This window comes from Coffea arabica, chromosome 10e, assembly GCF_036785885.1.
Source record: "Coffea arabica cultivar ET-39 chromosome 10e, Coffea Arabica ET-39 HiFi, whole genome shotgun sequence".
NCBI lineage: Eukaryota > Viridiplantae > Streptophyta > Magnoliopsida > Gentianales > Rubiaceae > Coffea > Coffea arabica.
In genome coordinates this window covers 4,669,517-4,696,689 of record NC_092328.1, presented here as the reverse complement: position 1 = coordinate 4,696,689, position 27,173 = coordinate 4,669,517, and the positions used below count along the sequence as shown (strand labels likewise).

Genomic DNA, 27,173 nt, shown 5'->3' with positions numbered 1-27,173 from the left:
TTTAGACGTGTTGTAGTGGACTTTTTTTCCCTTTTTTTTTTTTCGGGTATTAGGTTTTTATGTGTTCCGACTTTGATAATGCAAAAGGCATCATTCTATTATTGCCAATTCACTAATCCTGAACTATTATTAAGAAGCTGACATTTAAAGTTGCGAGTCTTTGAACATTGGGCGTGATCTTTTTCTTTCCATTCAGAATTATTTGACGCTAGCTCGTGTAGTTCATATTTGCACTGCACAGTGCACACTAACTATAATATACCTCCTCTGTATTTCATGATCGTAAAAAGTTGTACATCCAACAAATTGCACGATACTCAGAAAAAGATTCTGGTAAATGCAACGAAGGGCTCGAAATTTTGAAAAGAACTCCTTGAGATTCTTGACCAAATGCAATGTTATGTGTACCTAAGGATTATGTATGGAGTAGTCAAATTGGCAATTTGCAGGAAGAAGCGTGAGCAGGCAGGGGAGGGGGGACAAAGAAGAGTCGTTGGTGGCGGGGCATATACGCGTCATCGTTCATCTGTATCTGTAGCAGTACTGTCAAGGGTGCCAAATTTGGTCAGAATTGAGAGGGGGAGGTGGGAAATGGTGACATGGGGATCCATATGATACGCTAGGCCTATGAAGCTTTTTGTTGGCATGTTGGTAGTTGATGCTTTTGGGCGAGGTGAGGTTGAGTTGAGTTGAGTTGTGGCCACTTGGATTTCACATGTAAATCTACGACCATTTCTTGTTTCCAAGTTGAAGATGACTTCCTTCAACAAAAATAAAAACACAAAAGAGGGCGCCCCGAGGGGGGGGGGGGGTGTTCGAGATGAGTGTACAAAAGGCTGCGTCCATGAGGTTCACGCGTTACACCATAGTGCCATCTTAGCCACATTTCTTTAGTGATTTATATATTGATTTCTTACTTCTTGCTGCCAAATGTATGTGTTGTAGTATTTACTGAATTTACAACCAAAGTATTATGCTCCCATGCCTTACGTGACATGAGTTTTTTGTGGTGTAGTGTAGTAGACAATTAGTATATGAGCAAGCAAAGTTGGCGTCAACCGCGAAAAAAAAACAGAGTATCTTGCATTTTTTTTCTTATTTAAAAGGAGACTCCAAACTTTATAAAGGAAGAATGAGAAGAAAAAAAAGGTAGGGCTCGATAGTGAAATCAAAAATTTCATGATTACTTAAATAATATTTCTACTAGCTAAATTGGATTTTAGGGACAAAGAGTATCACATATTTGACAAGAAGAGATGATGTGCGGCTCTATTTGGATTAGCTGTCTTTAAAAGTATTTTTGAAATAATTTGTTATAGTAGTGTACATGAAAAATTTTTAGTGTACATGTTTTCAGAGGGATCTTTAGAATATACTTTAGAATACCTTTTAAAATTTTTAGAATATTTTTTAAAAATTAATACTATCACCCACAACCATCCCCACCGCCACCACCCCTCCCTCTCCTTCCCCTCCACCCTCTAGCCATCCCTTCCCCTCTTGATCTAGTCGTGACTAAAATGCGCCAAAAAGTACCAAATCTTCTGGTTGTGATCTAGCCACGACTAGACCATGGCTTCTGGTCATGACCAGCAACCAGATCGAGGGGAGGTTTAGAGGGTGACCGGGAAGCGGAGGGACCGAGTTAATGGAAAGGGGAAGAGGGGAGGAGGAAGAAGAGGGAGGGGGAGGAGAAAGGAGAAGGTAGGGGGTGGTGATGGTGGCGGCGGTCGGGGTGGGTGGTTGTGATAGGTGAAAAAATATTGTAAAATTTATTTTCTTTATGTGTATTTGTGAGTTTTATATATATATATATATATATATATATATATATATATATATATATTGTATGGATGAAATGCTTTTTGAGTTGTTTTTGTTTGTGTATTAATTGTAACATTGTATTTGAAAAATAGGCCGATCCAAAAGGAGAAATTCTTTGCTTTTTATTCTTTAAATTTTTTTTTTTTAGAAAAAAGAGTAAATAGTGTAAATGACTTGTTAATCACGATGAGTAACATACATGATACATCACATGCCCACCTAGTGAGCTCTACTTTAAGTGCCCTGCCTCGCATGATTCCTGGAATCTTTTTTTTTTTTTATAAAAAAAAAAAAGGGCTACTCTTAGCTAGACTCCAAGTTTTTTGTCTAGTTGAGTTTTCGGGTTGGCAATGATGACTTGACAAATAGAAATTAATTTTTTTGATATAATACACTAATCAATAATTTGCGGTGCATTTGTTAATGTTTATCCCCTACAAAGGCGGTGAGGATAGGAACTCGCCAGGCCTGGATGGACGGTTTGGTGTGGGATAAGATATTACTGGCAAGTTGTTTCCCCATACTGCTGCTGATTATGACAACATATTAATTTTCGTATTCCTGCTTTTATTTATTATTATTATTGGTTCCGGTTGCTGGTTGCTGGTCACCAGTGTGCTGTATGGTTAGTTGTTTTGCTTCCATTTTGGTTTCCATCCCAGCTGCCGGTCATCCAGTGTGCTAGCCGGTCGCTTGGCTTTAATTGAGATGTAGGGAAGAATAAGACACAGCAAAACGTTTAATCAATCGTAAAGAATATATTCTTAAGGAGCTGTCATGAATTTTCTTTCTTATTAACATGCATGCCATGCCCCGCAAGCAGTTCCACACATATCACATGAAAAACGTACCAAGATTTACTCACTTCTAATCTTAAACACCTCCCTCATCATCATCATCATCATCAATGTATTTATCTCAAACAGGTGAGTTTTAATTAATAATCAATGTGGTTGAACCCACTTTTTATTCTTAAACGCCTCATCGGCGTTAGGATTAACCAAATCAAATGCAGGCAATTACGCCAGAAATCCAGTGGATTAGCGGAGTCGTCAATTTGACAAAGCCTTGGTCACCGTTCAGAAAGACATATGGCAAATTTTAGTACGAATGCTGATACTTTGTGCTTTCATCCCTGGCACATTCATCTCCACTCTGAAGATATGCTGATTTTTCTTTTCGCCGGTTCTAAATTATAATTCATTTTTCTATTAAAAATGTAATTAACTTGTAGTAATTCCAATTCCAAAGTTATAAAAGGAACCCAAATGATCTAGAAAAGACAACTAAGCAAGGCCCGGTGTCATATAGAAACCATTCCAATTCATCCACCGCGGAAGCTAATAGCAGCCATCAACGTCTACTCGGAGGGGAATGACCAGACACTTTCTACATTCACACTTTTTCCCGTGTTAGGCGTTTGGTTCACATTCATTCATTCCCCCTTAACCTTTCTCGGTTTGGAATGGAAATGATTTCGTTCGTTCAACTGATGCATATATTATTAATCAATTTGAAACTCAAACCACAAGTTGTAGACGATAATAATGGGCTGAGGTCAAACACTTTTACGCCTGTTAATATAATGGGCTGAGGTCATATAGACATTAGTTTTAAATGTTATTGACGACTTTGATACTCATTCCTTGCGTTCATGCCAATTTACCAAACACGCTCTAAGAAGAGTGCATCACACATACGCGGTCCAATTCACTAAAAGTCATGCACCTCAACTGCGTCAAAACCTACGTTGCTTCGCCTTGACAGATTCGTGCTGTCGCCACGTCTCAACTCTCGCGTTTCTTTCTTATTAATTATTAATATTGTTTAGGTATTCCTTTTGTGTAGCAAGATTTGATCAAACTCTTTTATCTTTTGTCAACCAAACTTCGCCCCTTGAATCGTGCTTAACATGAAGACTATTCCAGTATGCCCTGGAAAATTAGTGGTTGGCCACTTGAGCAAGAAATTGTGGCTTCAACTAACTTCGGCCTCCCGTTTTAATTAGTTGGTCGGCATTCTTCCCCTTGAAACGCTTGATAATTGCACCTACTTGAAAGAAAACGACTCTTAACACTACTCCATGATGTCTTCTCTTATTAGCAAATGTAGCTAGAGTAAAGTCTCAGAAAATGTATAAAAAAGTTAATCATCCAAATCATTTTCATGTAAAATTACTCGTAGTTATTTATGTTATACATCATCAAAAGAAAAAAAAAGAAGTCGTACGTACGTTGTCCCTGGCTTTGAAATTCTAACGCTTACTGTCCTTCCTGTATGTAAATCTTAAGTCTTAACCAACCAACCGAGGAGGATTGTGTTGACCTTGGTCGATCAATCCTTGGTTTTGATGATTAACAAACCAAAATGTAGATTTGGTCTAATGTTTTTATGTGAGAAATTTGTTAGAATCAGGTTCAATGGTGTCAAGGAAAGAAAACCAACCAAATGAAGAAGCAAAATCAGGTCACTCATGTCGGACGGCCAAAAGGAAACTATCGGACGTCCGAAAGGATGAAGAACATCAAGAAGGAAACTCTGTCGGACGCTCGTGAGGAAGCATCGGACGTCCGGAAGGATCGGACGCACGCCTCGGACGCACATCGATCGCATCGGACGTCCGAGAAATTTCGCAAAGATTTGATGACTCTCTGCCTACGTTCGGACGCAGGGTTCGGACGTCCGACAGGTGGTTCGGACGTCTGACAGGCACCTGTCGGACGTCCGACAGGCCAACGGCTAGTTTTGACAGCAATTAATATTTGACCGTTGGAGAGTCTTTTGGAGCCATTTCTCACCTTCTATAAAAACCCCAAAGCACAAGAAGACTAGAGACTTTTGCCAACACAAAATACAAGCTTACAAGTGAGATTTTTGATTAGAAAGATTCTTTGTTGGTTGTATAAGGGGTTGGGGAAGTTGGGTTGTGAGGTTGCTCAAGTGAAGGTTACTCTCTTGGAGTAGTAAAACCTTGGTGAAGGTGAACCAATCACTTGGAGTGGTAAAACCTTGGTGAAGGTTGCCTCATTTGTATAAAATAGTTCTTAATTGGGTGAGTGATCTTTCAAGTGTAGGTTGTTGAGGGTTAACTAGAATAGTTGTAAAACTCCTTGGCTCAACCAAAGAGTATTTGGGGTGAGGAAGGAGTGAGCCTTCACTTGTACATCTTGGTTAGCATCGCCATCAATTGAAGAGGCTATTGGTTTGATATTTGGTTTGCATTTCTTATCTTTTCTCTTTAATTAAGTTTTCTTTATTGTGCTTAAATTTGATATATCTTTGTGCATCATTGTGAATTTGTTTGTACTCATTGGGTTGCACCGGGCTCTTACAATTGGTATCAGAGATTGGTCTCTTTTGATCAAGCTTAACCGCTTAGAGTAAAGATCATGGCAACCATAAAAGTTTCTTTTTTAGAAGGGCAATCTATTGATAGACCACCTATGTTTAATGGTTCTCATTTTAGCATGTGGAAACAAAGAATGATGATTTTCTTACAATCTGTTTACATTGAATTATGGTATGTGGTAGAAGATGGTCCTTATGAAACTAGAATAGTTGACTCTATCACCAATTTGAGTAGATTAAAGACTAGACAAGAATTGAATGAAAAAGACAAGAGATACCTTTCTTTGAATGCCAAGGCCATGTGTATATTGTACAATGCATTAGATGTAAATGAATCTAGTGGGATTAAAGGTTGTAAATCAGCTAAAGATATTTGGGATAAATTGTGTGTATTTCATGAAGGTAATCAAGATATTAAAGAACAAAAGAAAGCAAATCTTTTCAAGGCACAAATAAGTTTGCTAAGAAAATTAGTTGCATTAAATCCACTTATGTGCAAAATACTTCTATCATGTGTCACTTTTGTTGCCAATTTGGACACATGCAAAATGATTGCTATGTAAAGAAAAATATGAGAAAAGTTATGAAATTCATGTGGATTGCTAGATCATGTTGTAATAACTCCCAAGGACCCTATTATGGTCTTGACTTGAAAAATAAAGGGGGAGTTTGCTTTTTGATTGATGCCAAAAGGGGGAGTAGGATTTATTGAAATTTCTTTGCATGTTGGTACTTTCTAAGGGGGAGCTTTATTTGAACTTATTTGATAAAAGAAATCTTCATTTTGTTTGTCATCATCAAAAAGGGGGAGATTGTTGACCTTGGTCGATCAATCCTTGGTTTTGATGATTAACAAACCAAAATGTAGATTTGGTCTAATGTTTTTATGTGAGAAATTTGTTAGAATCAGGTTCAATGGTGTCAAGGAAAGAAAACCAACCAAATGAAGAAGCAAAATCAGGTCACTCATGTCGGACGGCCAAAAGGAAACTATCGGACGTCCGAAAGGATGAAGAACATCAAGAAGGAAACTCTGTCGGACGCTCGTGAGGAAGCATCGGACGTCCGGAAGGATCGGACGCACGCCTCGGACGCACATCGATCGCATCGGACGTCCGAGAAATTTCGCAAAAATTTGATGACTCTCTGCCTACGTTCGGACGCAGGGTTCGGACGTCCGACAGGTGGTTCGGACGTCTGACAGGCACCTGTCGGACGTCCGACAGGCCAACGGCTAGTTTTGACAGCAATTAATATTTGACCGTTGGAGAGTCTTTTGGAGCCATTTCTCACCTTCTATAAAAATTCCAAAGCACAAGAAGACTAGAGACTTTTGCCAACACAAAATACAAGCTTACAAGTGAGATTTTTGATTAGAAAGATTCTTTGTTGGTTGTATAAGGGGTTGGGGAAGTTGGGTTGTGAGGTTGCTCAAGTGAAGGTTACTCTCTTGGAGTAGTAAAACCTTGGTGAAGGTGAACCAATCACTTGGAGTGGTAAAACCTTGGTGAAGGTTGCCTCATTTGTATAAAATAGTTCTTAATTGGGTGAGTGATCTTTCAAGTGTAGGTTGTTGAGGGTTAACTAGAATAGTTGTAAAACTCCTTGGCTCAACCAAAGAGTATTTGGGGTGAGGAAGGAGTGAGCCTTCACTTGTACATCTTGGTTAGCATCGCCATCAATTGAAGAGGCTATTGGTTTGATATTTGGTTTGCATTTCTTATATTTTCTCTTTAATTAAGTTTTCTTTATTGTGCTTAAATTTGATATATCTTTGTGCATCATTGTGAATTTGTTTGTACTCATTGGGTTGCACCGGGCTCTTACAGATTGATGTGCTAGTACTTTTTTTTTTTTCTCTTTGTCAATTGTTATCATCTACCCCTAATCTAATCTACCGACTAAATGTTTAACCTGAACTCTAGGACTCTTGCTCTGATACCATGTTAACAGGTATCTTGAGAGAAAAACATCTAGTCAAATAGTAAATGATAGTTAGCACCGAACAAAGACCGCCAGAGACAAATATATGTACCAAGGGCTGGCTGGCAACTTGTGTAATTAATGATCTAATTAATATTAACACCAAGTGAGATTTTAAATGTTTGAATGTAACTGAAGGACCCTTTGCACCCTACCAATGCCAACATTATTGAACGATCAAAACTGATTCACTGATTCTAGAGGTGATCTAATAGGGTTATGAAAAATCGATTTGAACTGAACCATCACGGATGCATTACTACGTCCAAAATGGATCTAAGAGACTGTAACATTAAGTGACAACTTTAATAGGAAATAATTAATATGTTTAAACTCCTGTCCTTTTACCTCTCACAATACATGTGATGGCAAACTACCGCAAAGGTAGTTGGTTGGTGTGCTAGTACTTGAGTGGTGTTATATTGCTGATTAGGGTGCCAAATGGTCGGTCACGTTTCAATCCAGGAGCTCGTGTCTGCCAAGTCAATTTGAGCTATTTGCGGGAACACTGACTAGATGCTTTGCCCCCACCGGAATCAGAAAAAGAGAAAAGACCTTTTCCGAAGGCTATGGGTAGCATGTATACTCATAATCTTGCGTTTAAAACTCTTTATAATTTGCATGAGGACAAAAAAAAAAAATACTATTATTGCCCTGTTGTTCTTCAAATTTTAAAGTTTTACAAATCATCAATCCCATTTGGTGAGTCAGCAGCTTAGGATGAGCTAACAAAACAAGAGGCTTTCTGCCTACTTGGAATTTTCTCTGGCACTGTTTTGGACCAACTCAAGAAGGTGACCAATGCAGTTAGGTCACAAAGGGAATTCCCATTGGCCACATCAGATAGATACAAGACGATTTGGATTACGCATGGCCATTGAAACAGCCACAAGTTTACAATTACTCCACCCTGTATAGCTGACATCAACCACCAACCAAGTCCCATTGGTTGTTCTTATCCACGGCAAAAAATTTCGACCCGGTCTGGTGGCTAAGTAGCTTTGAATAATTATACTTGGTAATACCTAATTATATCCACCTTCTCCTTTTAAAAAAAAAAATACAAGCATTTAAAATCTTGATATAGTGATAACTAAGTTAAGGTATTTTTCTCTTTAGAGAGATGTCAAGTGCAAACTCCGTACGTTTCTTTCTCAAATCAATCCTTTTCGGGGAAGTTAAAGAAACCTTGTTTGGATTGTGATTTTCTGCAGAAAAATTTTTATATTTTTCGTGAACACATATCTTAATTGTCTTTATATTTCACATACATCAAATCAGTACAATACATTTTTTTTTTAAATAAAAACTTCTAAAAATAACGATCCAGATAGGGTTTAAAGAAATCTAACAACTCCATCCAAAATGAAGGTTGCACGCCTTACAGTCGATATATAAATGTGAAATCATGCCCGGATAACTAAACCATAATTATACGTTTGATCGATGAGCATTGTTAATGGCATTTCAGTTATTATTAATAACAATCTTATGTTCTTTGAATTTTTTTCCTAAAACACGTTAAAATATGGAGTGTCATTGACAAAAATAGAGTGCCAAAAACAACAGTCTTGATCGTGTAATAAAGAAAAGAAAAAAAAAATGCTTGAATAAGTTACTGTTGGCTGATTGAACGTTCGAGGATTCAGAAGGCCCTGGAAGGTTATCAAATTTCACCAAACCTACATAAGGAGGTACACACCAAAATGGGGCTGTGCATGCTGAAAACTGGTGTTAATGGTCTGCACCAAGTTATTCAAGGAACAATGAAGGTAATTATCGTTATTTTAATCCTGATCCATCTAAACCAACTGCCGAGAGATTTAACTCTTTACAGTTATACATCTGCAAATGATTGTGCAGAGCTAATCATAATGAATTCTAACAACTATGGCAATGCGAAGATTAACAAAAGACACGTACTTGTCAGTTCAATCAAGAAGCTTATTTGAAGTCGAGCAATAAGGCTAGAAGAAAATCTGCAAAAGATTTATCTTTACGTCCATCTTGATTATAATGATGGCATTTCACGAACGAACTTGATCTAAAAAAAGTTGTTCATGCAAAAAGGAATATTAACTGACAACGTAGATTGTAGATTTGCTTATATCTTGTAACAAACTAATAACTAAAAGTATTTCCGTATAGGGGTATCACTTAATGTCCATTTGAAGTTGCGATGACTTATCAAAAACCACTTTAATGAGTATGGAGGTTCTGGTCCTGGTCAAAGTACTTGTTAAGGGTTTAATCGTATAATTTTGGTGCATACTTGAATAAATATTTTTTTCTATTTGATAATGTGCAAATATAAATTTATAAAACGTATTTATCTCTTAATTTAGTTCAAAATTTGCAATAGAATTGTTAAAAGTTAGTTTTTTTTTAATTTTTTGAAACCAAAAAGCTGTTCTAAAAGTACCAATTTTGAATTTGTGCTAAAAGTGTTTTAATATCCAAAAACTCTACTCCTAAATTCAATGAGTGGCTCCCATCAAACACATTAATAATACTTTTATCGTCCAAAAACACTTTTAGCAAAAGTACCACGATGCCAAACAGGGTCAATGTAATTATGCATAAGAGTAGGTTAATCGTTAAAAACTTCAGGTCCTGGGCTATTCTGTGGCGCGTTCAATTCCTTTCGAGGTTCAAAACTTCAAACCTTCAGCCAGTGTCCATTGGGCTCTATAGCATTTGAGGCCCAATGAAGTATCAATAAGAGTTCATTAGGACGACTCTGCGTCCACTTAGGGACTGGGTTAAAAATTGCTCGAAATCGAGTGTTTCTACTTTTGGACACAGTGCTTATGGCCCACAGTTCGTTCTCTAGCACAGAGGCGATGTTAGAATGGGCTCCTTATTCTATGGGCAACAAGAAACGGCTACATTCTTCACTCTGTTTGGATTAACTGTTTTTAAAATATTTTATTATAACATTGTATACGGAAAACTTTTATTATAAATATTTTTGTGGTGTTTTTGGAGGAATTTTTGAAATATAGTTTGAGGTACCTTTTAAAATTAATAAAAATTAACACTATCACTCACAACTACCATCACCCCCACCCACTATAGCCACCACCCTTTTCCTCCTCCTTTCTCCTCCCCCTCTCTCTTTCTCGCCACCCCCGCGCCTCCCTTTCCCCCTAACCCGATCTGGCCCCTCCCCTATCACAATCTATTTGAAGTCAGATTGGAGGGGGGAAGGGAGGGAAGGGGGATGGCAAGGACGAGAGAGGAGGAAGAGAAAAGAAGGAGGAGGGGGAGGAGAAACGAAGGAGGGGATGGTGGCAATGGTGGTGGATGGTGATGATTTGTAAAATTTAATTTTTTTATATATATATTTGTGAGTTGTTTTTTTATATATATATTGTATAGATAAGCTGTTTTGGAGCTATTTTTATTCATGTATTATTGTAGTATTGTATTTTTAAAAATTAACAAGTGAATCCAAACAAAGGAATTTCAATATTCTATTAGGCCACTCTTTTTGAGTTATCTTGAAAAAAATTGTCCACTATCGCAGGTGGAAATGTCGTTAACCACCCATTTCTATCAAAAAATTGTACTTTATTCTAAGATTTCTTTTGCCTAAAGAAGTTTGGCTTTCAGAGTGAATAAATTTTGACGTAGAAAGACTCATTCCTCACTTGTTTTTCATCTTGCAAGTTGCTTTTGAACAGCCGAGCGCAGTCATCATCGCAAATTGTTCAAAGAAGTTACGAGGAAACTTCAATAATTTCTCTAGTATTGAAAGTTTTGGAATCAGATGAGATGTTATTTTGGACTAATTGGGTATTTCACACCTGTTGTCATTCTTTTGCAATTTAAGGACAAACATGTTATGTGTAGAAATGTGACATGCTGTTAATCGCTCTCTCCAAGGTTGAGTGACCAATTAAAGCCCCATCTTTCTCTTTTGTGCTGGATGCAAATTTCAGCTACACTCTTGTTGGAACTTGCTTGCTTCTGCGTCATTTAGACAAATCATATCGGAGCCGGAGGGACAAGAAATGCAAGTCAAGATATAAAAAAAAAAAAAAAAAAAAAATCCAACGGTGGAGAGAAAAAGAAGGGTGCGGGATAGGAGGATATCAGGAGTCTCATTCTATCCACCTCCGAGTCCCCCCCTCCTAAAGCACGAATAAAAGGCAGAGACAAAAACAGATGAAAGGGACATCCAAATCCAATGGTGGAAAATGACTCATCACGAAAGCCGCGGAGACACGCAGCCGCTCGAACCCAAAGTTTGGAAGATATATTCCGTCTTACCATCCATCATCACGAACTCGTCTTTTAACCCCACCATAAATTAATTACCACAATTATTACAAACATCACATCACTTTACACTCGCACTCACAATTTCCTAGTAAAAAAGAATATAAATCAATTTAACCAACCATAGTTTTTTTTTTTCATTTTTCGTTTGAGGGTAACCAACCATAATTACTTCACTTTCTTCTCAAAAAAACCCTTACTTAAGCTCATCTAATCTTCTATCTTTAAACCATAGCAGAGGGAAAAAAATTAAGTGGGGAATTATTACGCCATATATTTATCACATGATTTGAGCTTCATAAATAACAATTAAATATTTTTCTTATACATACATTGACTAGTTTTTTTCTTCAAATATCCTCGCTACCTTCCAATGATCCCTACATCTCCACACCCTCACAATACATTAAACTCAATAAAATCTAAATTTTAATACTCACACAAAATTAAATGTCTCAGGAAGTAAAAATTATTGTAAAGTGTAAAATATTAAATAGATAAAACCCAAATAATGGTTTAATTATGATAGCATATTGTATTTGTGTCCCGCACACTTCTACAGTGCAACTCCCCACTATAACTTCAACGTCACCCCCGCTCGGGCTTTGGTCCCATTCACCCCCTATTCTCCTATCCTCTTTCTTGTACTGCCAGTATTTTGCTTTTGCTTTTGCTTTGGCTTCAAGAAATCCAAAAACACACCCAAAACTTTTTGCTAATTAAATTAGAGGGAAATCAAAGATTACCTGAGAAGATGAGCTGCAATGGATGTAGAGTTCTCCGAAGAGGATGCAGCGACAAATGCGCCCTTAGGCCCTGTTTGGGCTGGATCCCCACTCCCCAAGCTCAAGCCAACGCCACTCTTTTCGTCTCCAAGTTCTTCGGCCGCAGTGATCTCATGTCCTTCATCACCGCCGTCCCCGACTCCAAAAAACCTGGTAACTGAAGATCAATAGCAAATGAGAAATAATACATCGCTTGGAATTTTGCTTAATTTTTTTAAGGGGAAAAAAAAAAGTAGAAATTTTAATTTGTTTTAGCTTGTAGCTTTATTTCAGTCGCTGTTATATGAAGCATGCGGTCGTACGGTGAATCCGGTGAGCGGAGCGGTGGGGCTATTATCGACTGGGAACTGGCCAGTGTGTGAAGCGGCGGTGGAAACAGTCCTCGCCGGCGGAACGTTGCGGCCTGTGAGCGGTGTCGGAGTATTGAGTCCTGATTCGAATGAAGCCTCGGAAGCATTCTGTAACAGCGGCGGCTTGTGGAGAGTTCAACCGCCGTTTTTCATGCATGGATCGGACGGTGATGAAATGATGGTTGAATTTGAATCTGATCAGAACATGTCTGCGTCGGCGTCGTTTCGGTCGTCGGAGGCGTCTGACGTGTGGGGGAGTTTTGGAAGCTGTGGTATTGAAGGAGTTGGTGGAAAAGAGCCAAAGCTTTTGAATCTTTTTGTGTAATTTTGCTGAATTTAGTGGCGGTAGTTACTAGCATATGACTAGCGAGTGAACTCGGAACTCGGTTATTTTGTAGCCTGTGGCTGAGTTCTGGAACCCGGTGAGTCGAGAATCGGCTAATTGTTATGGTGGTCTGAGCTGTTAGCTGACCTGTTATGACTGTTTTGCATTTTGGCGAATAAATAATTCTAATGGACCGCCACTAATCATAACTCGTAATTTTTATGGAATTCCATCTGCAAAATATAGAACGGCCTTTGAAGCCATAATAATAACAACAATAATATATTAATGCCTTTCAGTTTGAGAGAGAAATTATTGAGGGTTTCAAGTGTCATTTAATTGCCTTCTTCATGACGTAATATTTAATGGTTTAATCTCGAAGGATAAACAACAATAATCATCACGTAATATTTGTTTTGGTAATAAGAATTGGTAAATTACTTGAGCTTGTGGACCTATTTGTGAGAACAATCAAAATTTATGAAACCAATTGAGTATAATTTTTAAATCACGTTATGAAATGGCTCAATATTTTACACACTGACGATTAATATACGCTATCACTGTTGAATCTATGTAAAAGTTGAATTTTAAATTCAAATTTTACATATTTATCCTTCATCTGACGCTGTGTATAAATAGGAAAGATTAATTATCAAAAAATTAGACAATAAAAAGAAAAATACAACCAATAGAGAAATCATATCAGTTCAAGTTATGGATTAAAAAATGAAGAGACGACAAAAAAAAAAATGTCCGTACAAGTTGTTTTGGGGACTGGTCGAAACTCGATTGGCGAGTAGCGGAGTTCATGTGATACTCATTCCCCATCTTTAATTCTTTATGCAATACTCGTAAATTACTCCCCCATTTCGTTTCTGCCTGCACAATTCAATAATGTTTTGATTGGTTTTTTAAGTTTATAATAACGACTTATTGAGCTGTTTATTACCACCATAAGTCAGGTTTATATTATTCTTTAATCTATGCAGTACTTGTTGCGTTCTGCTGCTAGTTTGGCGTCGCCTAAACGTACATGATGGTATCGGGCACGGAGCACTTAGGAATCAACTCACTTTCTCATTGGCTTCCGGCAGCTGAGGTCCGATTGCAAGAGACTCGATCGATTATAAGAAAATAAAACTTGGGTGCAAAACTTAAGACCAAGAAGAGGAAATGGACACTTTCATCTCTGCATTTCTAAACTTTGTGCCACCGTTTGGATTGAAGGAATGAAAAAGGAAAGAAAGGAGAGTGGAGGAAAGTGGTTTTCACCGCCTTATTAAGATTAAGGATTGAAGGAGAAGAAAGGAAATATACATATAATATTTCGCTCATGTCATAAATATATTTTTTCAATTTATCTTTTTATATTTTTAACTATTTTTTTATTTTACATGCAGCACATCACAGAAACTGCTATAGTAATTATTCTAAATAAAATATTTCAAACTAATACTAAATTTTTATTAGAATTGAAGAAGCAAAAGAGAAGGATCAAGTGTTAATATATTGACAAAATTAAGGGAAAAATGATCCTTTAAAAAATTCTAAATTATCTGATTAATTTAATTTCACTTTCCTCCGTCTCCCCTCATTTTTGGACGGGAACCATAATTCAACAAAAACAATTAGACTTTTTATTCTTTCCTTTCCCTTGGTCAAAAATCAATCCAAACAATAAAAACCGAATCCCTCCTATACCTCTCCTTTCCTTTCCCTCCCATTTCCTGAATCCAAATGGTGCCATACGCGTTCGTCCTCAGCTGGCTTTGTACTACTGGTTTTTATGGTCCTGAACCTTTCTGAGCAGTCTCATAACTTCAAGAAAAACCCTTAACAAAAAAGGGATTTGGAAGTCTCCACATTTCGAAATTTATTTTGGTCGCATTGGGGGAGTTGGATCCAAAGTGTGAGTGAGGCAAAAGCGATTAATACCCTTTCTGCACGGAGCTTTTCATTTACAGTCAACTACTTTATGATACTTTAGATAGTCTATCTTTTTCTAATCCTCCAAAAAAAAAAAAAACAAAAACAAAAATGATGTTTTCATAACATGCACCAGCATAGCCATTATCCATCATCTCTTTATTGATGCATAATTTCTTTGAAGGTTCCTAAATAAATACTTTAATGAAAGCTCAACAACAAAAACATGTATAATCTAAGACAATGCTGATAGTTATGGACACACTTGAGGTATATACCGTCACGTTCTCAATTGAATTGTTTCTACCAATACTAAAAAAAACACATATGAAGTAAAATCAACCCTTGTTATAGTAGAGAACCATTGGAAATATTGACCATTATATTATACAACTCTGAGAACATGAAATGCGTAGTATGAATCTATTTATTAACCTTTAAGAATAATTCATATTCAAAAAAGATGCTCCAGTCTTTCCTCTGCATTGTTTAGTATGTGATTAATCATTTAATAGGCCTTGCGAGATTAACAAAAAGGAGAAGGAGGTCAATTCATAGCATATCATATCATATCATCCAGTCCAGTAGGGAACGGAAAACATGCGGTACGCGTCAGCAAGGTCCCTGGTGTTCTCCTCCATCAGCAGTGGGATCCACGTCATCCCTTTTTCTTTTCATCTTTTAATGTACTCCCCTCCAATAAAAGATTTTGTTTGGAAAAGAGCCCGGACAATTGGAGTCATTGGACCGCAACAAAAAGGCAAGGGAGTTAAAATCATGAATGGCAAACGATTCGATAATGGTTGCGTCGCGCCGCTTCCCCATATGAGGGTCCTACTCCTACTCCCGTTGCAGCCTCTAACTTCTACTTCTAGTCTACTTCCACATTTTGTTGGATAAACCTTTCAAAGGTAATTTGAATTTTATATACATTAAAAATGTATACACTGTATCATTGTTAAATTTATGATACATGCATGAAAATTTAAATTTTATATCATTATCATTTATTTATACAAAAATAATAGTGTAGAAAAGATTAATCCAATCTCTTATACATACATTAGCGGGTCTATGTTTACGTAACATACGTAAAGTTATAAATTTAAACTCATTTAATATAACATACATTTAGATCCGTCAGTATATATACATTATGAAAAATTAATTTTTTACGAGGCAATTAGAAGTAGAGAAAGGTAATTGACCCAAAAATTTTCTCAGAAAAAATTTACAATCCAAATAGACTAACGTTCCGTTTTTAACCCCTTGATGGTTAACTCAAAATCGTTTAATTCCACCATACACATAAATATCTTGATGCGTTATTGTAGGGTTCTGATTGATAGAAAACCAGCTACGTGACCCACGAACACAAGCTCAATTCGTTTCCTTCCTCATTTTTCTAATCAATAGAGCATAAATAAATTTGCATCATTATATTAAGAAGAAAAATACACGATAAACCAACAACCAATGAACCAATGCATGGAAGGAAATTGAAAAATTGCAAAAGATGGGAAACATGCGTAATTATCATTTGAATTTCAGTAGGGAATTCCCAGAGTGTGTTCATGAGTAGTTTAACCGAAATATTGTAGATTTAAGTAAACGTAACAGTAAGTTTAACTTGCTCTTCACCTTAGACATACACCTTGATCTCAAACATCTAATATTCTTTGTTGAAGAACTAACTTTTCATCTGTATTTTCCTCATCTCGCCTACAGACAAATAAGAAGATATTAGCATTGAAGCAATAAAGACGTTACATTTTTACATGAAGAGTTCATGGAGTACCCGTACCTGAATGATAATCCGGATCAAAAGGCATAATCATGGTGCTTCCTGTCTCTTTCTGTGGCCGTTGTCTTCAAGATTTCTTCCATTCGACGATCTGGTTCTGTGAGTAAACAAGATGCACGTTGAATACACACGCACTTTAGAAAGACTACATGGAGCGTTTCATTTATCATCTACATTGACAGGGTAACGGTAAATACTGGAGGAAAAATCTAGTAACATGTAGTCTTACAGAAAGGTTTGTATATCTATGCTTTGCAGTGAGCAACTACAGTAATAATCTTCCACCCAATCCTAAAAGATTGCAAGGGACGTAATCAAATTTAATGAGACTTTATGAATTTATTACTCACAGTGGCACTCGCGTAGAAAGCAAAAAGCATATTAGCGAAACAGGATTCTGACGACGTTTTCGTTTGATTGAAGAATAAATTTAAGAAAAACACGATGCTTGTTAATAATAATTGATAAAAAAAAAAAAAAAAAACATTTGGTAACTGTACAAATTTTACTTTTATCATTTATTTTTCAACGAAAAAAACTCGGTTAGACTGAAAGACTTAAAGCAATAGCAGGCAATATTCAGAATCAAGTCAAACATCACAGAGTTTGTCTCTCGATAAAATCTCGAAACAACCACCATCCAGGAGCAAGGAATTTTCCTCGGCTATAGGTTAAAAAATCACAAGGATACCAGAATTGTCGATTGAAATTTTGAAAAACAACATCAAAAACAAAATTAAGAGCTAAAATAAGCCTTATCAGTTAGAAAGAGAGGAGAATCCTAAAAGCTTGCATGAATTTGTTCCCATTCATCAAATTTTTAAACCAAATCTAATTTCCTGGTTAATCAACCTCTTCTTGTAATATTGATGTTTGCCTGTAACCAACCTAATATTTCTCAAGAAGATCGTCAGTTTATGAGATATGGGAAAGAAAAGCCTTATAATGTGAATTTTCCAGTTGACCGGTGTGGACACTTCATCAGCCAAAAGAAGGAAATCTTCGACACTTATCTTTCAAACATGTTCAGGTTTTATCAAAATTACCTGAGATGTTCCTAGAATATGTAAACCAAACAATCCTTGAAACCAGAAATTCAAAGGAGAGGACCAAAAACTCCACAGATAGGCACAATATGAACAAGTTCTCAAAAGTCCATAAATTGGAATAAATAAAATTGTCAAGTAAAAGTACCATGTCCAAGAGAAGAACAAATAAAACATTAGATACTATAATTTGCAGTAGCTTAAGCCTTACCTTCCGAACTGCAAAAGCATAAACGAATATAATCAAGCTTAATTGAAAATCTTTCATCTGCTGGAAGATGCTGAATCATATTTGCTTAAACAACAATAACAGTGACTAAGTTTTAGATATTTTCCCCCCTTATCATGCATGAAAAGGAGAAATCTACAAGTAGTATATATGTTTCTTTTGGAGATCAGTATCCACATCATTTATCATGAATTACAGATTTTCAAGCATTCTTTGTACGATCATAGCAAAACTAAAAATCTAACAAAAGAAAAAAATCAACACTTTGAACCAACATATGACAATAGTTCCCGTATTGTCAAAATTATCAACCCTGCTCCTACTGAAAATTAATGACGCTTGTATGTTACTATGAGTGATCCAAAAGGGGAACAACAAGCTGTACGTATAGGAAAGGCAAATAGGAGAGAAGTTTTTTAGCATAACTTTTCAAATTTTCATTGATAAATAACTGATACAGATGTCCAATATTTGTGGTCAATATATACAGCATACCATGAATCATTATCCAGTCCAAACAAGGGAAACATGCAACCTTCATCGCAGATTTTATGGCTTTTGCTATTGGATCTTCATTTACCTAATTCATCCTGCCATATAACACACCATCCCACGAAGCATTATCCAATCCAAACATATTCATGAAATCCAGTCACAATTACCTTTTCTTCTTTTTCATAAGAAAACTGAAGAATAAGACCAAGTCAAAGTGCTAATGAAATCAAACATTAGTAATAAAAGTTCACTTAATCTCGACACTGCCAAGAACAGCAACTTCTACAAGTTACTTACGAATGGCAGCTTAGGAGATTCAAGGTTTTTCACAACGAAGACATATAGGTTGTTAATCATTTCAAGAGCAATCATCGCAAATAGTTTATGATTATTCCAAATGTTCTGAATGAACCTCAAGGTAATGAAATAAACAACTTACATTTGCTAGTTATTACATTGGAAAACATCATATCCTGACCATTTCATCACAAGAAGGAACCTCTACTTAGTTATTTGGTTCGCTTCTTGTTCCCCATAGCACGGTAAAGGGGGAAAATATAAGATGGTGTTTAAAATTTTCATTTTCCTTTAAGCACTTGACATTCACATTGTATTGGTTTGTATGGTCCATTGTCTTGAAGTTTTCAGATAATCAAACCAATAAAATCTTAAATCCACTCATAAGAAAGAAAATCAAGAAATAAGAAAAGAGAAGAAGGTATCATCAGAATCCTAGTAAACTAAGGCATAGCATGCTGAATATGAAGAACCAATTGCATTAAAAAAAGTGAAACTCAAACCCAAAAAAGTTATCAAACAAATATATAACCTGACAATAGTGCTCCAACCATTAGCTGTTCATATATACACTCCAAATAATATTCTGTCCCTGCAATAATTCCCCGAAAATCATTAGTACTCCTAAGGATCACCCCATGAAGTAAACAATCAAAAAGTAAAAAAGCCAAAGTAGTTGATCAAGGCAAAAAGCATATGATGATACAGCAAAATCAAGAACACAAGAGAGGGCATTAGGGCAGAATCAAAGCATATCACTGGAAATCAGAAAAAATTATGAAACATGCAACACTAATCTGGAGCAGTACATATAAAGATTAAAGACGCATTTCAACCTGCATCATTTTAACAATTGAACTCAGATACCAAAAATAGGGGTGGGGGGGTGTTAAAAAATGCACTTACCGAGAAGAAGAATCTCAGCATTTCTCTCCTGTAATAGTGGATCACCCAGAAGAACAAAACAGACCAGAGATGGAACAGAATGAGAAGATTACCAAGGTAGAGAAGGAAGGGAGTGGGAATGATGTCACAGGCAGAAAAAGTCTTGCCCGCATTGCTATCCTGCTCTCGCAGAAAGACAACAAAAAGCAACCAACCCCTCACATCTCAAGCACATGTTTGGTTAAGATTTATGGCGGAAAAGAAAATGAAAAATAGAAGGCAACTGATGGTGTGGGTTAAAAAAAATTTTTTTTGAAAAAAAACCTCTGTTAAGTGCTACTCACATGGGACGACCGTGGTAGTGTAGCAAAGTTAGCTACTTAGTCCATATGTGTTAACTAAAGCAGCCAAAATAACCAAGCAAACAAAAAAAGAGACAAGAATACACAGAATGATACGAATACGTGCATTTCCATACAAACTTGAGTGAGAAAGCCTTTGATTATCAGAATCATCATTAGAAATATTTACATATATATATATCACTAAGCTACTGAACATGAGCAGTATACAAATCTAGGTCGTACTTCGATGATTTCCTACCAACTGTGCATGCCAAAAATTTTTTTTTCTTTTTTTACTACTTTCCAAAGATTGAAGAAAATGCCCATTCTTCAGTTCTTCAACCCAAAAGTTAACTGTTTCACTGTCTGTCAATCACCACCTCTCGTGTTATCCAAGGCAAAAATTGGCCTTTTGGGGAAGTTTTAGGATTTCACGTCAGTCAAGTTTGATCAGCTTTAGTCTTTGGTTGTTAAGACAGGATGCAAACGTCTTAATTGCAGAATGTGTGCTCTGAGGCTACAGTCCTTCACCTGGAAAACATAAAACCTTTATCAGGAGAGTCCTTCAGCAATTCAATTGTTAGACAGTGGGGGATCAAGCACAATGATAGAAGAGATAGATACCATTACCAACCAAATTTGATATTAATTGTATAAGTATCAAAAATTTCCACAGAACACAAAACTAAATCTTACTGTTACCTCCATCTCTGTTAACTTTGACAAAAGATCTCTGGATTGGTCAATCAGATTGCGCTCATTTGCTACCAATCTTGCAAGTTCGCAGATCCATTTGTTGACTTGCTCAACCTGTTGACCAAATTGTTCAGAACATAGTAGAGAAGTATATTCCATGTTTATGGAGAACCACAAGTATGATAATGGAAGCATGTGTCTGTGATGTTACTTTGCAGGTATAACTTGAGCTGAATGTTCAGAGCCTACCCAAAGCATTAGACTAATTAAACAGTGGTACATCTGCCTACGAGGTCTTGTCCACTGGCTGCTTAAAACTTCCCGCTATGCAGTAGGAATTTTTTTTTTTTTTTGGGGAAAGGAAAAACACAGAGAAAATAAATGATTTACAAGTAGACAAAACATGCTCATTCTATACGTAGTAACCAATATACATTTCTTTTCTTTTCTTTCTTGTAGACTTAATGTTTCCACATTCTGACAGGAAATAGGCGTCTCTACAATTCCTTTTCAGTTTAGCGCTTTTTGTTTCAACATAAAGAAAAACACCTTGAACTTGCCACTCGTCGCATATGCAAAAACCTAGCCTATCATATAAGTTGAGCTTGCGGTGGAATAGTGTCCATCTATTTACCCTTCAATTATTTTCCCTTGCTGATAGTTTGATGGAAAGGTGACAAGCTACTAAAACGATGCTCTTCAGTTGCAAAAGAAAAAGCGTAGAAGCAATAAGGTTAAAATGAAGACCAAACAAATAACAGTTAACAAAGTTTGCTACATATATTTGATAATAAACAGTAGCTCCTTGTATTTATTAAAAACGGAAATCACCTTTGGGAGCAAAGAGCATATGGAGGATGCCATTCCTTGCATCACATCAATAGCTGAATAAACAGCATTTTTAACATCCTGAATGTCTGCCTGCAAAAAAAGACAATTGGAGAAGGGAAAATATTAGGCCATCACATGCCAAACTTAAAAAATGATGGGCTGTCACACATAACACAAATTTTTAAAAAATAAAAATAAAAGAAGAAAAGAACAAATACCCTGGCACCACCACCAACTGGAAGACGCACAGTGCTAGATTCCAAAGCTTCTATAGCCCCTGACAAAGCAGAGCAATGATCTCTCTCAATCATATCCCAGTTGTCCAGATATGGAACCTGAAATAAATAGACACAAATTGAAACTTAGTACAGATCCAGACCATTGCTAGTAGATGGAAACAGTTCTTATCATGTTAACTAAAGCATGAAAGATATGCCAAACGTATTTAATTCAGTGGCATCCACTAAAGATACATATAGCTGGAACTGGCCTCAAAGTCAAAAGGTATATGGGGCAGAAGAATTATCACTTTCAACATGGCTAAGATCAAGAAGCAAAGAAATTTTCTTTGTTATCATGAAAGTAACCTGTTAAAAAGTTGCAACTACCGCAGCACATCTGCATTTCCAGGTTAAGCTGGACAAGCACATGAGCATGCACAGATGCACAGAGACAGAGATATATATATATATATATATATATATATAGAGAGAGAGAGAGAGAGAGAGAGAGATTAAATCATCTGATGCACATTCAAGAAAGAACCAATAGATAAATCATGAGCTAAGGAAGAAAGGGTTAGAGCTTTCCAGATTATGGTGCTAAAAGCATGAAATAAGTCTTCAACAACTAACTAGTAATTCATATACAGCATTATAACAACAACAAATGAGTCTTACTTGATCATTAAGGATGGTGAATAGCCTCAGATTCTGACTCAGTAGTTGCAGCTCCATTCTTTTTGATTTGACAGAATACCGCAATTTTGAGACAGTCACCCAGGCATTATACAGACTTCTCTGGTGGATAAGTAAATCAAAGGAAATATCAGCCAACAGAATTGTAGCCTTAAGTAATTAAATTGTTGCAAGGAGCCCATATTATGATTGTCGACAAAATAAAAATTTGGCCTAGGATTTTTTCAATCTATGCCCTACAGAATATGATAATTATGGGGCAACAATGGTTTTAGTGTTAATGTCATAATAACCCAAGATTTCATGTGCGAGGAAAGAATGTACCAAGGCTGCTAGGTTCTCATTATAGAGAATATCAGACCCAATAGATGACTCAACCCATAGCTGAAGCAAATGTTAGAAACTTGATGATGTCAATAAAGATGTTTAGCAGCATGAAAAAATGCATTTGGTTACTTTGATTCATAAACTGGATTTCAGTAATCAACATAGATTGTTTCATTTGTTTACTTAAATTACTTTCTTTCATTTATAAACTAGATTACAGGGGATTCATGAAAAAAAAAATCTATAAAAAGGATCCTAAACATTATTGGTGGGTAATTTTTAATCATGTCAATCCAAAGTCCTTGTCCACGATGTTATCTACTGATTTCAACTAATTGTAACACATTATTCGTGAATTTTATGTTTTTTCTATACTTACAAGTAGTGGATTTGTTAAAGGAAATGCATAGAAGGATGTTAAACAGTCACAAGTAGGTCAATTATTGGTACAGAAGTGACGCTATGTCTCAAATGAGGCCGAAATCACCTGAATACAGATAAATCTAACCACTAAATCTACCACGTCATTGATTTGCACAGCTAGGAAAAACAAAACCCATAGAATGATTCTAGAAAATAGCTATACTATCAAAAACTTTATAAACAAAGCCAAGTAATCAAGCTCACCCGTACTATTCCTATTACTGGAGCTCTTCTTCTCCAGCTCCAGTAACTTGAAATTGCAAAACCAACTCACCTTGGGTTTCTCTTCCTGAACCTATTAACCAGGGTCTTACTATCTCAGTGCCTACAAATAGGTTTCAAATTTGAATGGGCTGCATCTAGCTATTTATTTAAAAAAGAAATTCCTAGCATTTCTCAATAATCATTTCTCCGCCTACCATTTGTATACTAGTATACTTCTTCTCTCAAGATTGGCAGCAGAAGTAAGTGCCAAATTATTTTTTCGCTTACCGTGTCATTGTCTAACGTGCATGAAAGCAATCTTTCCAATTTGAGTTATTATCAGAGAGGGAAGTAAATAGCCTCCCTTTTCTGTCATGTCTCTTTAGCATTTAAGCTCCTCATCCCCAGAAAATTCCCTCAGAACTAGCCATCCTCAGACTCTATCCTAGTTTTTAATGGCTTCATAAATGTTAGCAACAAGGCATCCACCTACACCTGACTTTCAAATTCGAAACCAAGTAGTGTTGTTTCTACTAATGAAGGTAGCAAAAAGTATGCACAATGGTTCATTTCCCAGAGACTCATACGGCACTGGTAATAAACTGGTCTACGTTAGTCATAGTTATCTGCATTGAAATTTGATAATTCCAACCGCTTATTGCAGTTGAAAGCCTCCACAGAGGAGCCCAAAGGAATGCAACAGAATACCACAATAAGACCAGCAATTAAGTGAGGAACGAACTCCAAGCAAAGCTATATCCAAAAAGAGACAAAGCAAAATGTGCATGAAGGTGCAATCTGGTCTTTCGAATTAAAGAAGGGACAAACATTAGCACTACCTCTGCTGTCTCAGTCCGAACCAATTGAGCAGCCTCTGCTCTAGCATTTGCAAATCGCCACTGCAACTGCCTATTATACAATAACCTCAATTCGTGTGCATCTTCGATTCTGTTCTCCCCCACCTTCCCTCTTCTAATATCAGCAGCAAAACTCAAAATAGACGGCGTGCTACATACATCATTACTCAACATACTTGCAACACCATTTCTCATCCTCATTGGACTGGGCATCCCTCTAAATGCAGAATTGATAGATGAATTCAAACTCCTATTTGGTGATGATGGCCTTGGGCCAGCTCGAAGAGGAGATACATACCCCGAAATTACTCGAGGAGATGATACAGGGGTATCGTTAAAAGATTTTTTTGCACCAATTAACTTTGAAACATTTTTAATTTTTGATCCATTATGTTTTGACAGTGGCGAACCAGGCTCCGGCACTCTTCGGAGCCTATTGTTTGTCTCTTGCCAAAATCTCGCAGGCACGATAATGCCACGTGGGCCTCCTCGTGATTGAGCCAAATTCCCACACTCCTGTAAACCTGTAGTACTCCCTGAAGAAACACTCTCACTATCTGAAGGCGCCGCATCTGTAGCAGCATTTGATAAAGCTGAAGTCCCGTTAGCAACAACCTCAGCTTTCTTCTCCAGCTCAACATCTTTCGTAGCTGGCTCCAATCTTTTTTCAGCTTTAAGTCTATTGTTAGCATCGATTGAAGATTTTTGCATTGATTTAACATCATTCGAAGATCCATTGAATCTGGATTTATCAGCAGCAGCGCCAAAATCCAAGCTCCGAGTCAAAAAACTCGAATTCCCAGGCTTCAATCTCCCAGGCCATCGCTGCTGATCATTAGGTTTAAAACTTGAATTTTCCATCCGATCCTTCACTGGCGTCGGTTTCCTCCTCTCCGGTGTACCTCTCCTCGCGCTACCCGCACCAATAACCGCCTGAGCAGAAGCCGATGCCGGAGCGGGAGCCTGCTTCGCCTTACTTGCCGACATCGAAAACGATTCACCTTGAAACGACACAGACAAACTCCTCTTCGACGTCAGAAGTAGCTTCGCAGCACTGGACATCTCCACCGACGAAGGCTTTGGAGTGACCGGCCTCCGACGCTCCGCAGACTGCGCCCGACGCAGGTAAGTCTGCGGCGTTGGAGTCATCGCCGTCGTTGTCGTAGTCCTTGACAACATCGGCGAAGCCGACCGGCGCGAGGAAATGGAATTTCCTGAGTTCGAAGACGACGACGTCGAAATTGAAGAAGATGATGACGTGGACGAAGACGATAAGTACCGTGACGTAACCTCTCTGGATTTCGGCCGCCGTAGCTGGCCAGCAGGTCCATTTTCAGCTTCCGAAGGTAGCAATGGAGGTCTCTTTGGATTTAGCCGGACATTACTACTATCAATTCTACTAGTACTATTCTTATACGAGAATTCTGATGAGAGCTTAGGGTTCGGTGTTTTAGCAGAAACAGTAGCCACCATTGCTAACTTCACATTTCTTAAGAACCCTAATCCTCCGAAAAAAGCACTCAATTTAATCAGAGAAAGTGAAAATTACGACCGAGCAATGATGTTAACTGTGTACGTGTATCTAGCTAGCGCCTGAGAGAGAGTGGAGAGTGGGGTTTATGCATAGTTTTAGAGAGAGAGAGGACAGAGTGATGGATCGGGAAAAATGACCGTTACCGAATCCGGCGACACTGCACGCGGAAGTAAGGGAGAGAAAGTGCGGGCCTGTTAAGGACGAGATTTTGGGAAGCATAACTGTCGTTCCAATGTGTGACTGTGTGAGAGAGAAAAATTGGTGTGCTTCCGGGGCTAGGCCTATTGTATTAAAAGTTGTACATAGATATGGCACGGACCGCATGAGCGAAGTCGTACTCAGATCAGACTCCTCCTTCACAGGCGGTAGAGTAGGATTTAGGGAGTATTTGCTGGGTTTAACGGAGTGAGGTGTCACAACTCACAAGGGTAGCTTAATTTAAGAGAGCGAAAGTTTTAATCGGTGACATATATATATTTTTGGTAGCTAGCCAAATCAAGCCGACGAATTCTTCGTATTAAAATAAAATGACGTCTACTTTCAACTACTAACATATATTCATGCTTGGGTTGAAAATGAATATTAGAAATGGGTTGCAAAACAAGTTTTCATAACTCCATCAAACTTGATTATTCGGAACGATTTGATCCTCCTCATAACCCGAGCATCCTAAATTCATGTCATCGCGTCCGGAAGAAGAAAGAGCCGTAATTCTTGAACTAAAATTCTGTGCCATCCATCCATCTAGATCTGAGAAAAGAAAAGGGGTAATTCTTGAATTGAAATTCTGTGCCGTCGTCCATCCAAATCTGTTAGTATACAAAAATTTTTTTACACGAATAAATTAATGTCTATCTGATTGTTCATTGGGCGGTTGTAAGTTAATATTCTGTTGTGAGTTAATTGTGTGGTCTTGTAAGAAAAAGTCAAAATTTCTTTTTTTTTTTTATCAACACAGGAAGTATTTTAATTTTTTTTTATCAAATTAATCTCCCTGCCTCCCAAGAATACATAAACGGTAAAAGAGGTGGTTCGAACATGCGGTCTCGTGACTCAACTGAGCTACTCCAAAACCATTCAAGCCAATCCCAGAGAGCAATTAAATAAATTAATATATTCAAATCCAAAACTTTTTCAAGAAAGAGATGCTTTGTTTGGATTGGACTTTATTTCTCAAAATTTATTTGCTTACATCATCATTACAATTTCCAATACACCTTTTTACCTTCTCAATTACCTTTTTATCTCACATACATCACATCACAAAAAGTGTTACAGTAAAAATATCTCTAATAATTCACAATCCAAACAGACCAAGAATTTAATTTGATTCTTACATGGACGGACACGTGGAGGAAGAAAGCTGGGGTAAGGCGCAAGTCACTTTGGCTGCTAAGGAAAGTTGAGCGAGAGTGGGGAGCACTGATGAAGGTTTTTTTGGTGAATCTTGGGAGAG

General features: G+C 37.2%; 2 protein-coding genes across 3 annotated transcripts; one reads left to right on the top strand and one right to left on the bottom strand.

Moving 5' to 3' along the window:
- The first annotated feature begins 12,193 nt into the window (after positions 1–12,193).
- On the top strand, positions 12,194–13,108 carry LOC113712043 (LOB domain-containing protein 38-like). Of its 2 annotated transcripts, none has more exons than XM_072066740.1 (2): positions 12,194–12,377; positions 12,514–13,108. In XM_072066740.1, exons 1-2 carry the CDS (start codon positions 12,194–12,196, stop codon positions 12,897–12,899), a joined length of 570 nt encoding a protein of 189 aa, XP_071922841.1. In that variant the 3' UTR covers positions 12,900–13,108. The 2 variants fall into 2 exon arrangements, with proteins under 2 accessions (XP_071922841.1, XP_027091118.2); XM_027235317.2 differs by having other exon boundaries at positions 12,487–13,108.
- A 6,928-nt stretch (positions 13,109–20,036) lies between these two features.
- LOC140015314 (QWRF motif-containing protein 2-like) lies at positions 20,037–26,160 on the bottom strand. Its single transcript, XM_072067471.1, has 6 exons — positions 24,166–26,160; positions 22,355–22,474; positions 21,674–21,790; positions 21,456–21,545; positions 20,631–20,738; positions 20,037–20,459 (listed from the first exon to the last, which is right to left on the bottom strand). The coding sequence occupies exons 1-6, from the start codon at positions 25,654–25,656 to the stop codon at positions 20,385–20,387; spliced, it is 2,001 nt and encodes a 666-aa protein (XP_071923572.1). The 5' UTR covers positions 25,657–26,160; the 3' UTR covers positions 20,037–20,384.
- Between the last annotated feature and the right edge of the window lie 1,013 nt (positions 26,161–27,173).

What these genes read in the sequence shown, in the direction of transcription:
- LOC140015314 (XM_072067471.1), bottom strand. Translation starts at nt 25,656, where the DNA reads ATGGTGGCTACTGTTTCTGCTAAAACACCGAACCCTAAGCTCTCATCA. An exon ending in CAGTTGGTGGTGGTGCCAGG is followed by an intron (nt 21,546 to 21,673) that starts GTATTTGTTCTT and finishes CTTTTTTTGCAG; the next exon opens with GCAGACATTCAGGATGTTAA. An exon ending in CAAAGTTAACAGAGATGGAG is followed by an intron (nt 20,460 to 20,630) that starts GTAACAGTAAGA and finishes TATGTTTTCCAG; the next exon opens with GTGAAGGACTGTAGCCTCAG.
- LOC113712043 (XM_027235317.2), top strand. Translation starts at nt 12,194, where the DNA reads ATGAGCTGCAATGGATGTAGAGTTCTCCGAAGAGGATGCAGCGACAAA. An exon ending in CCCCGACTCCAAAAAACCTG is followed by an intron (nt 12,378 to 12,486) that starts GTAACTGAAGAT and finishes TTTAGCTTGTAG; the next exon opens with CTTTATTTCAGTCGCTGTTA.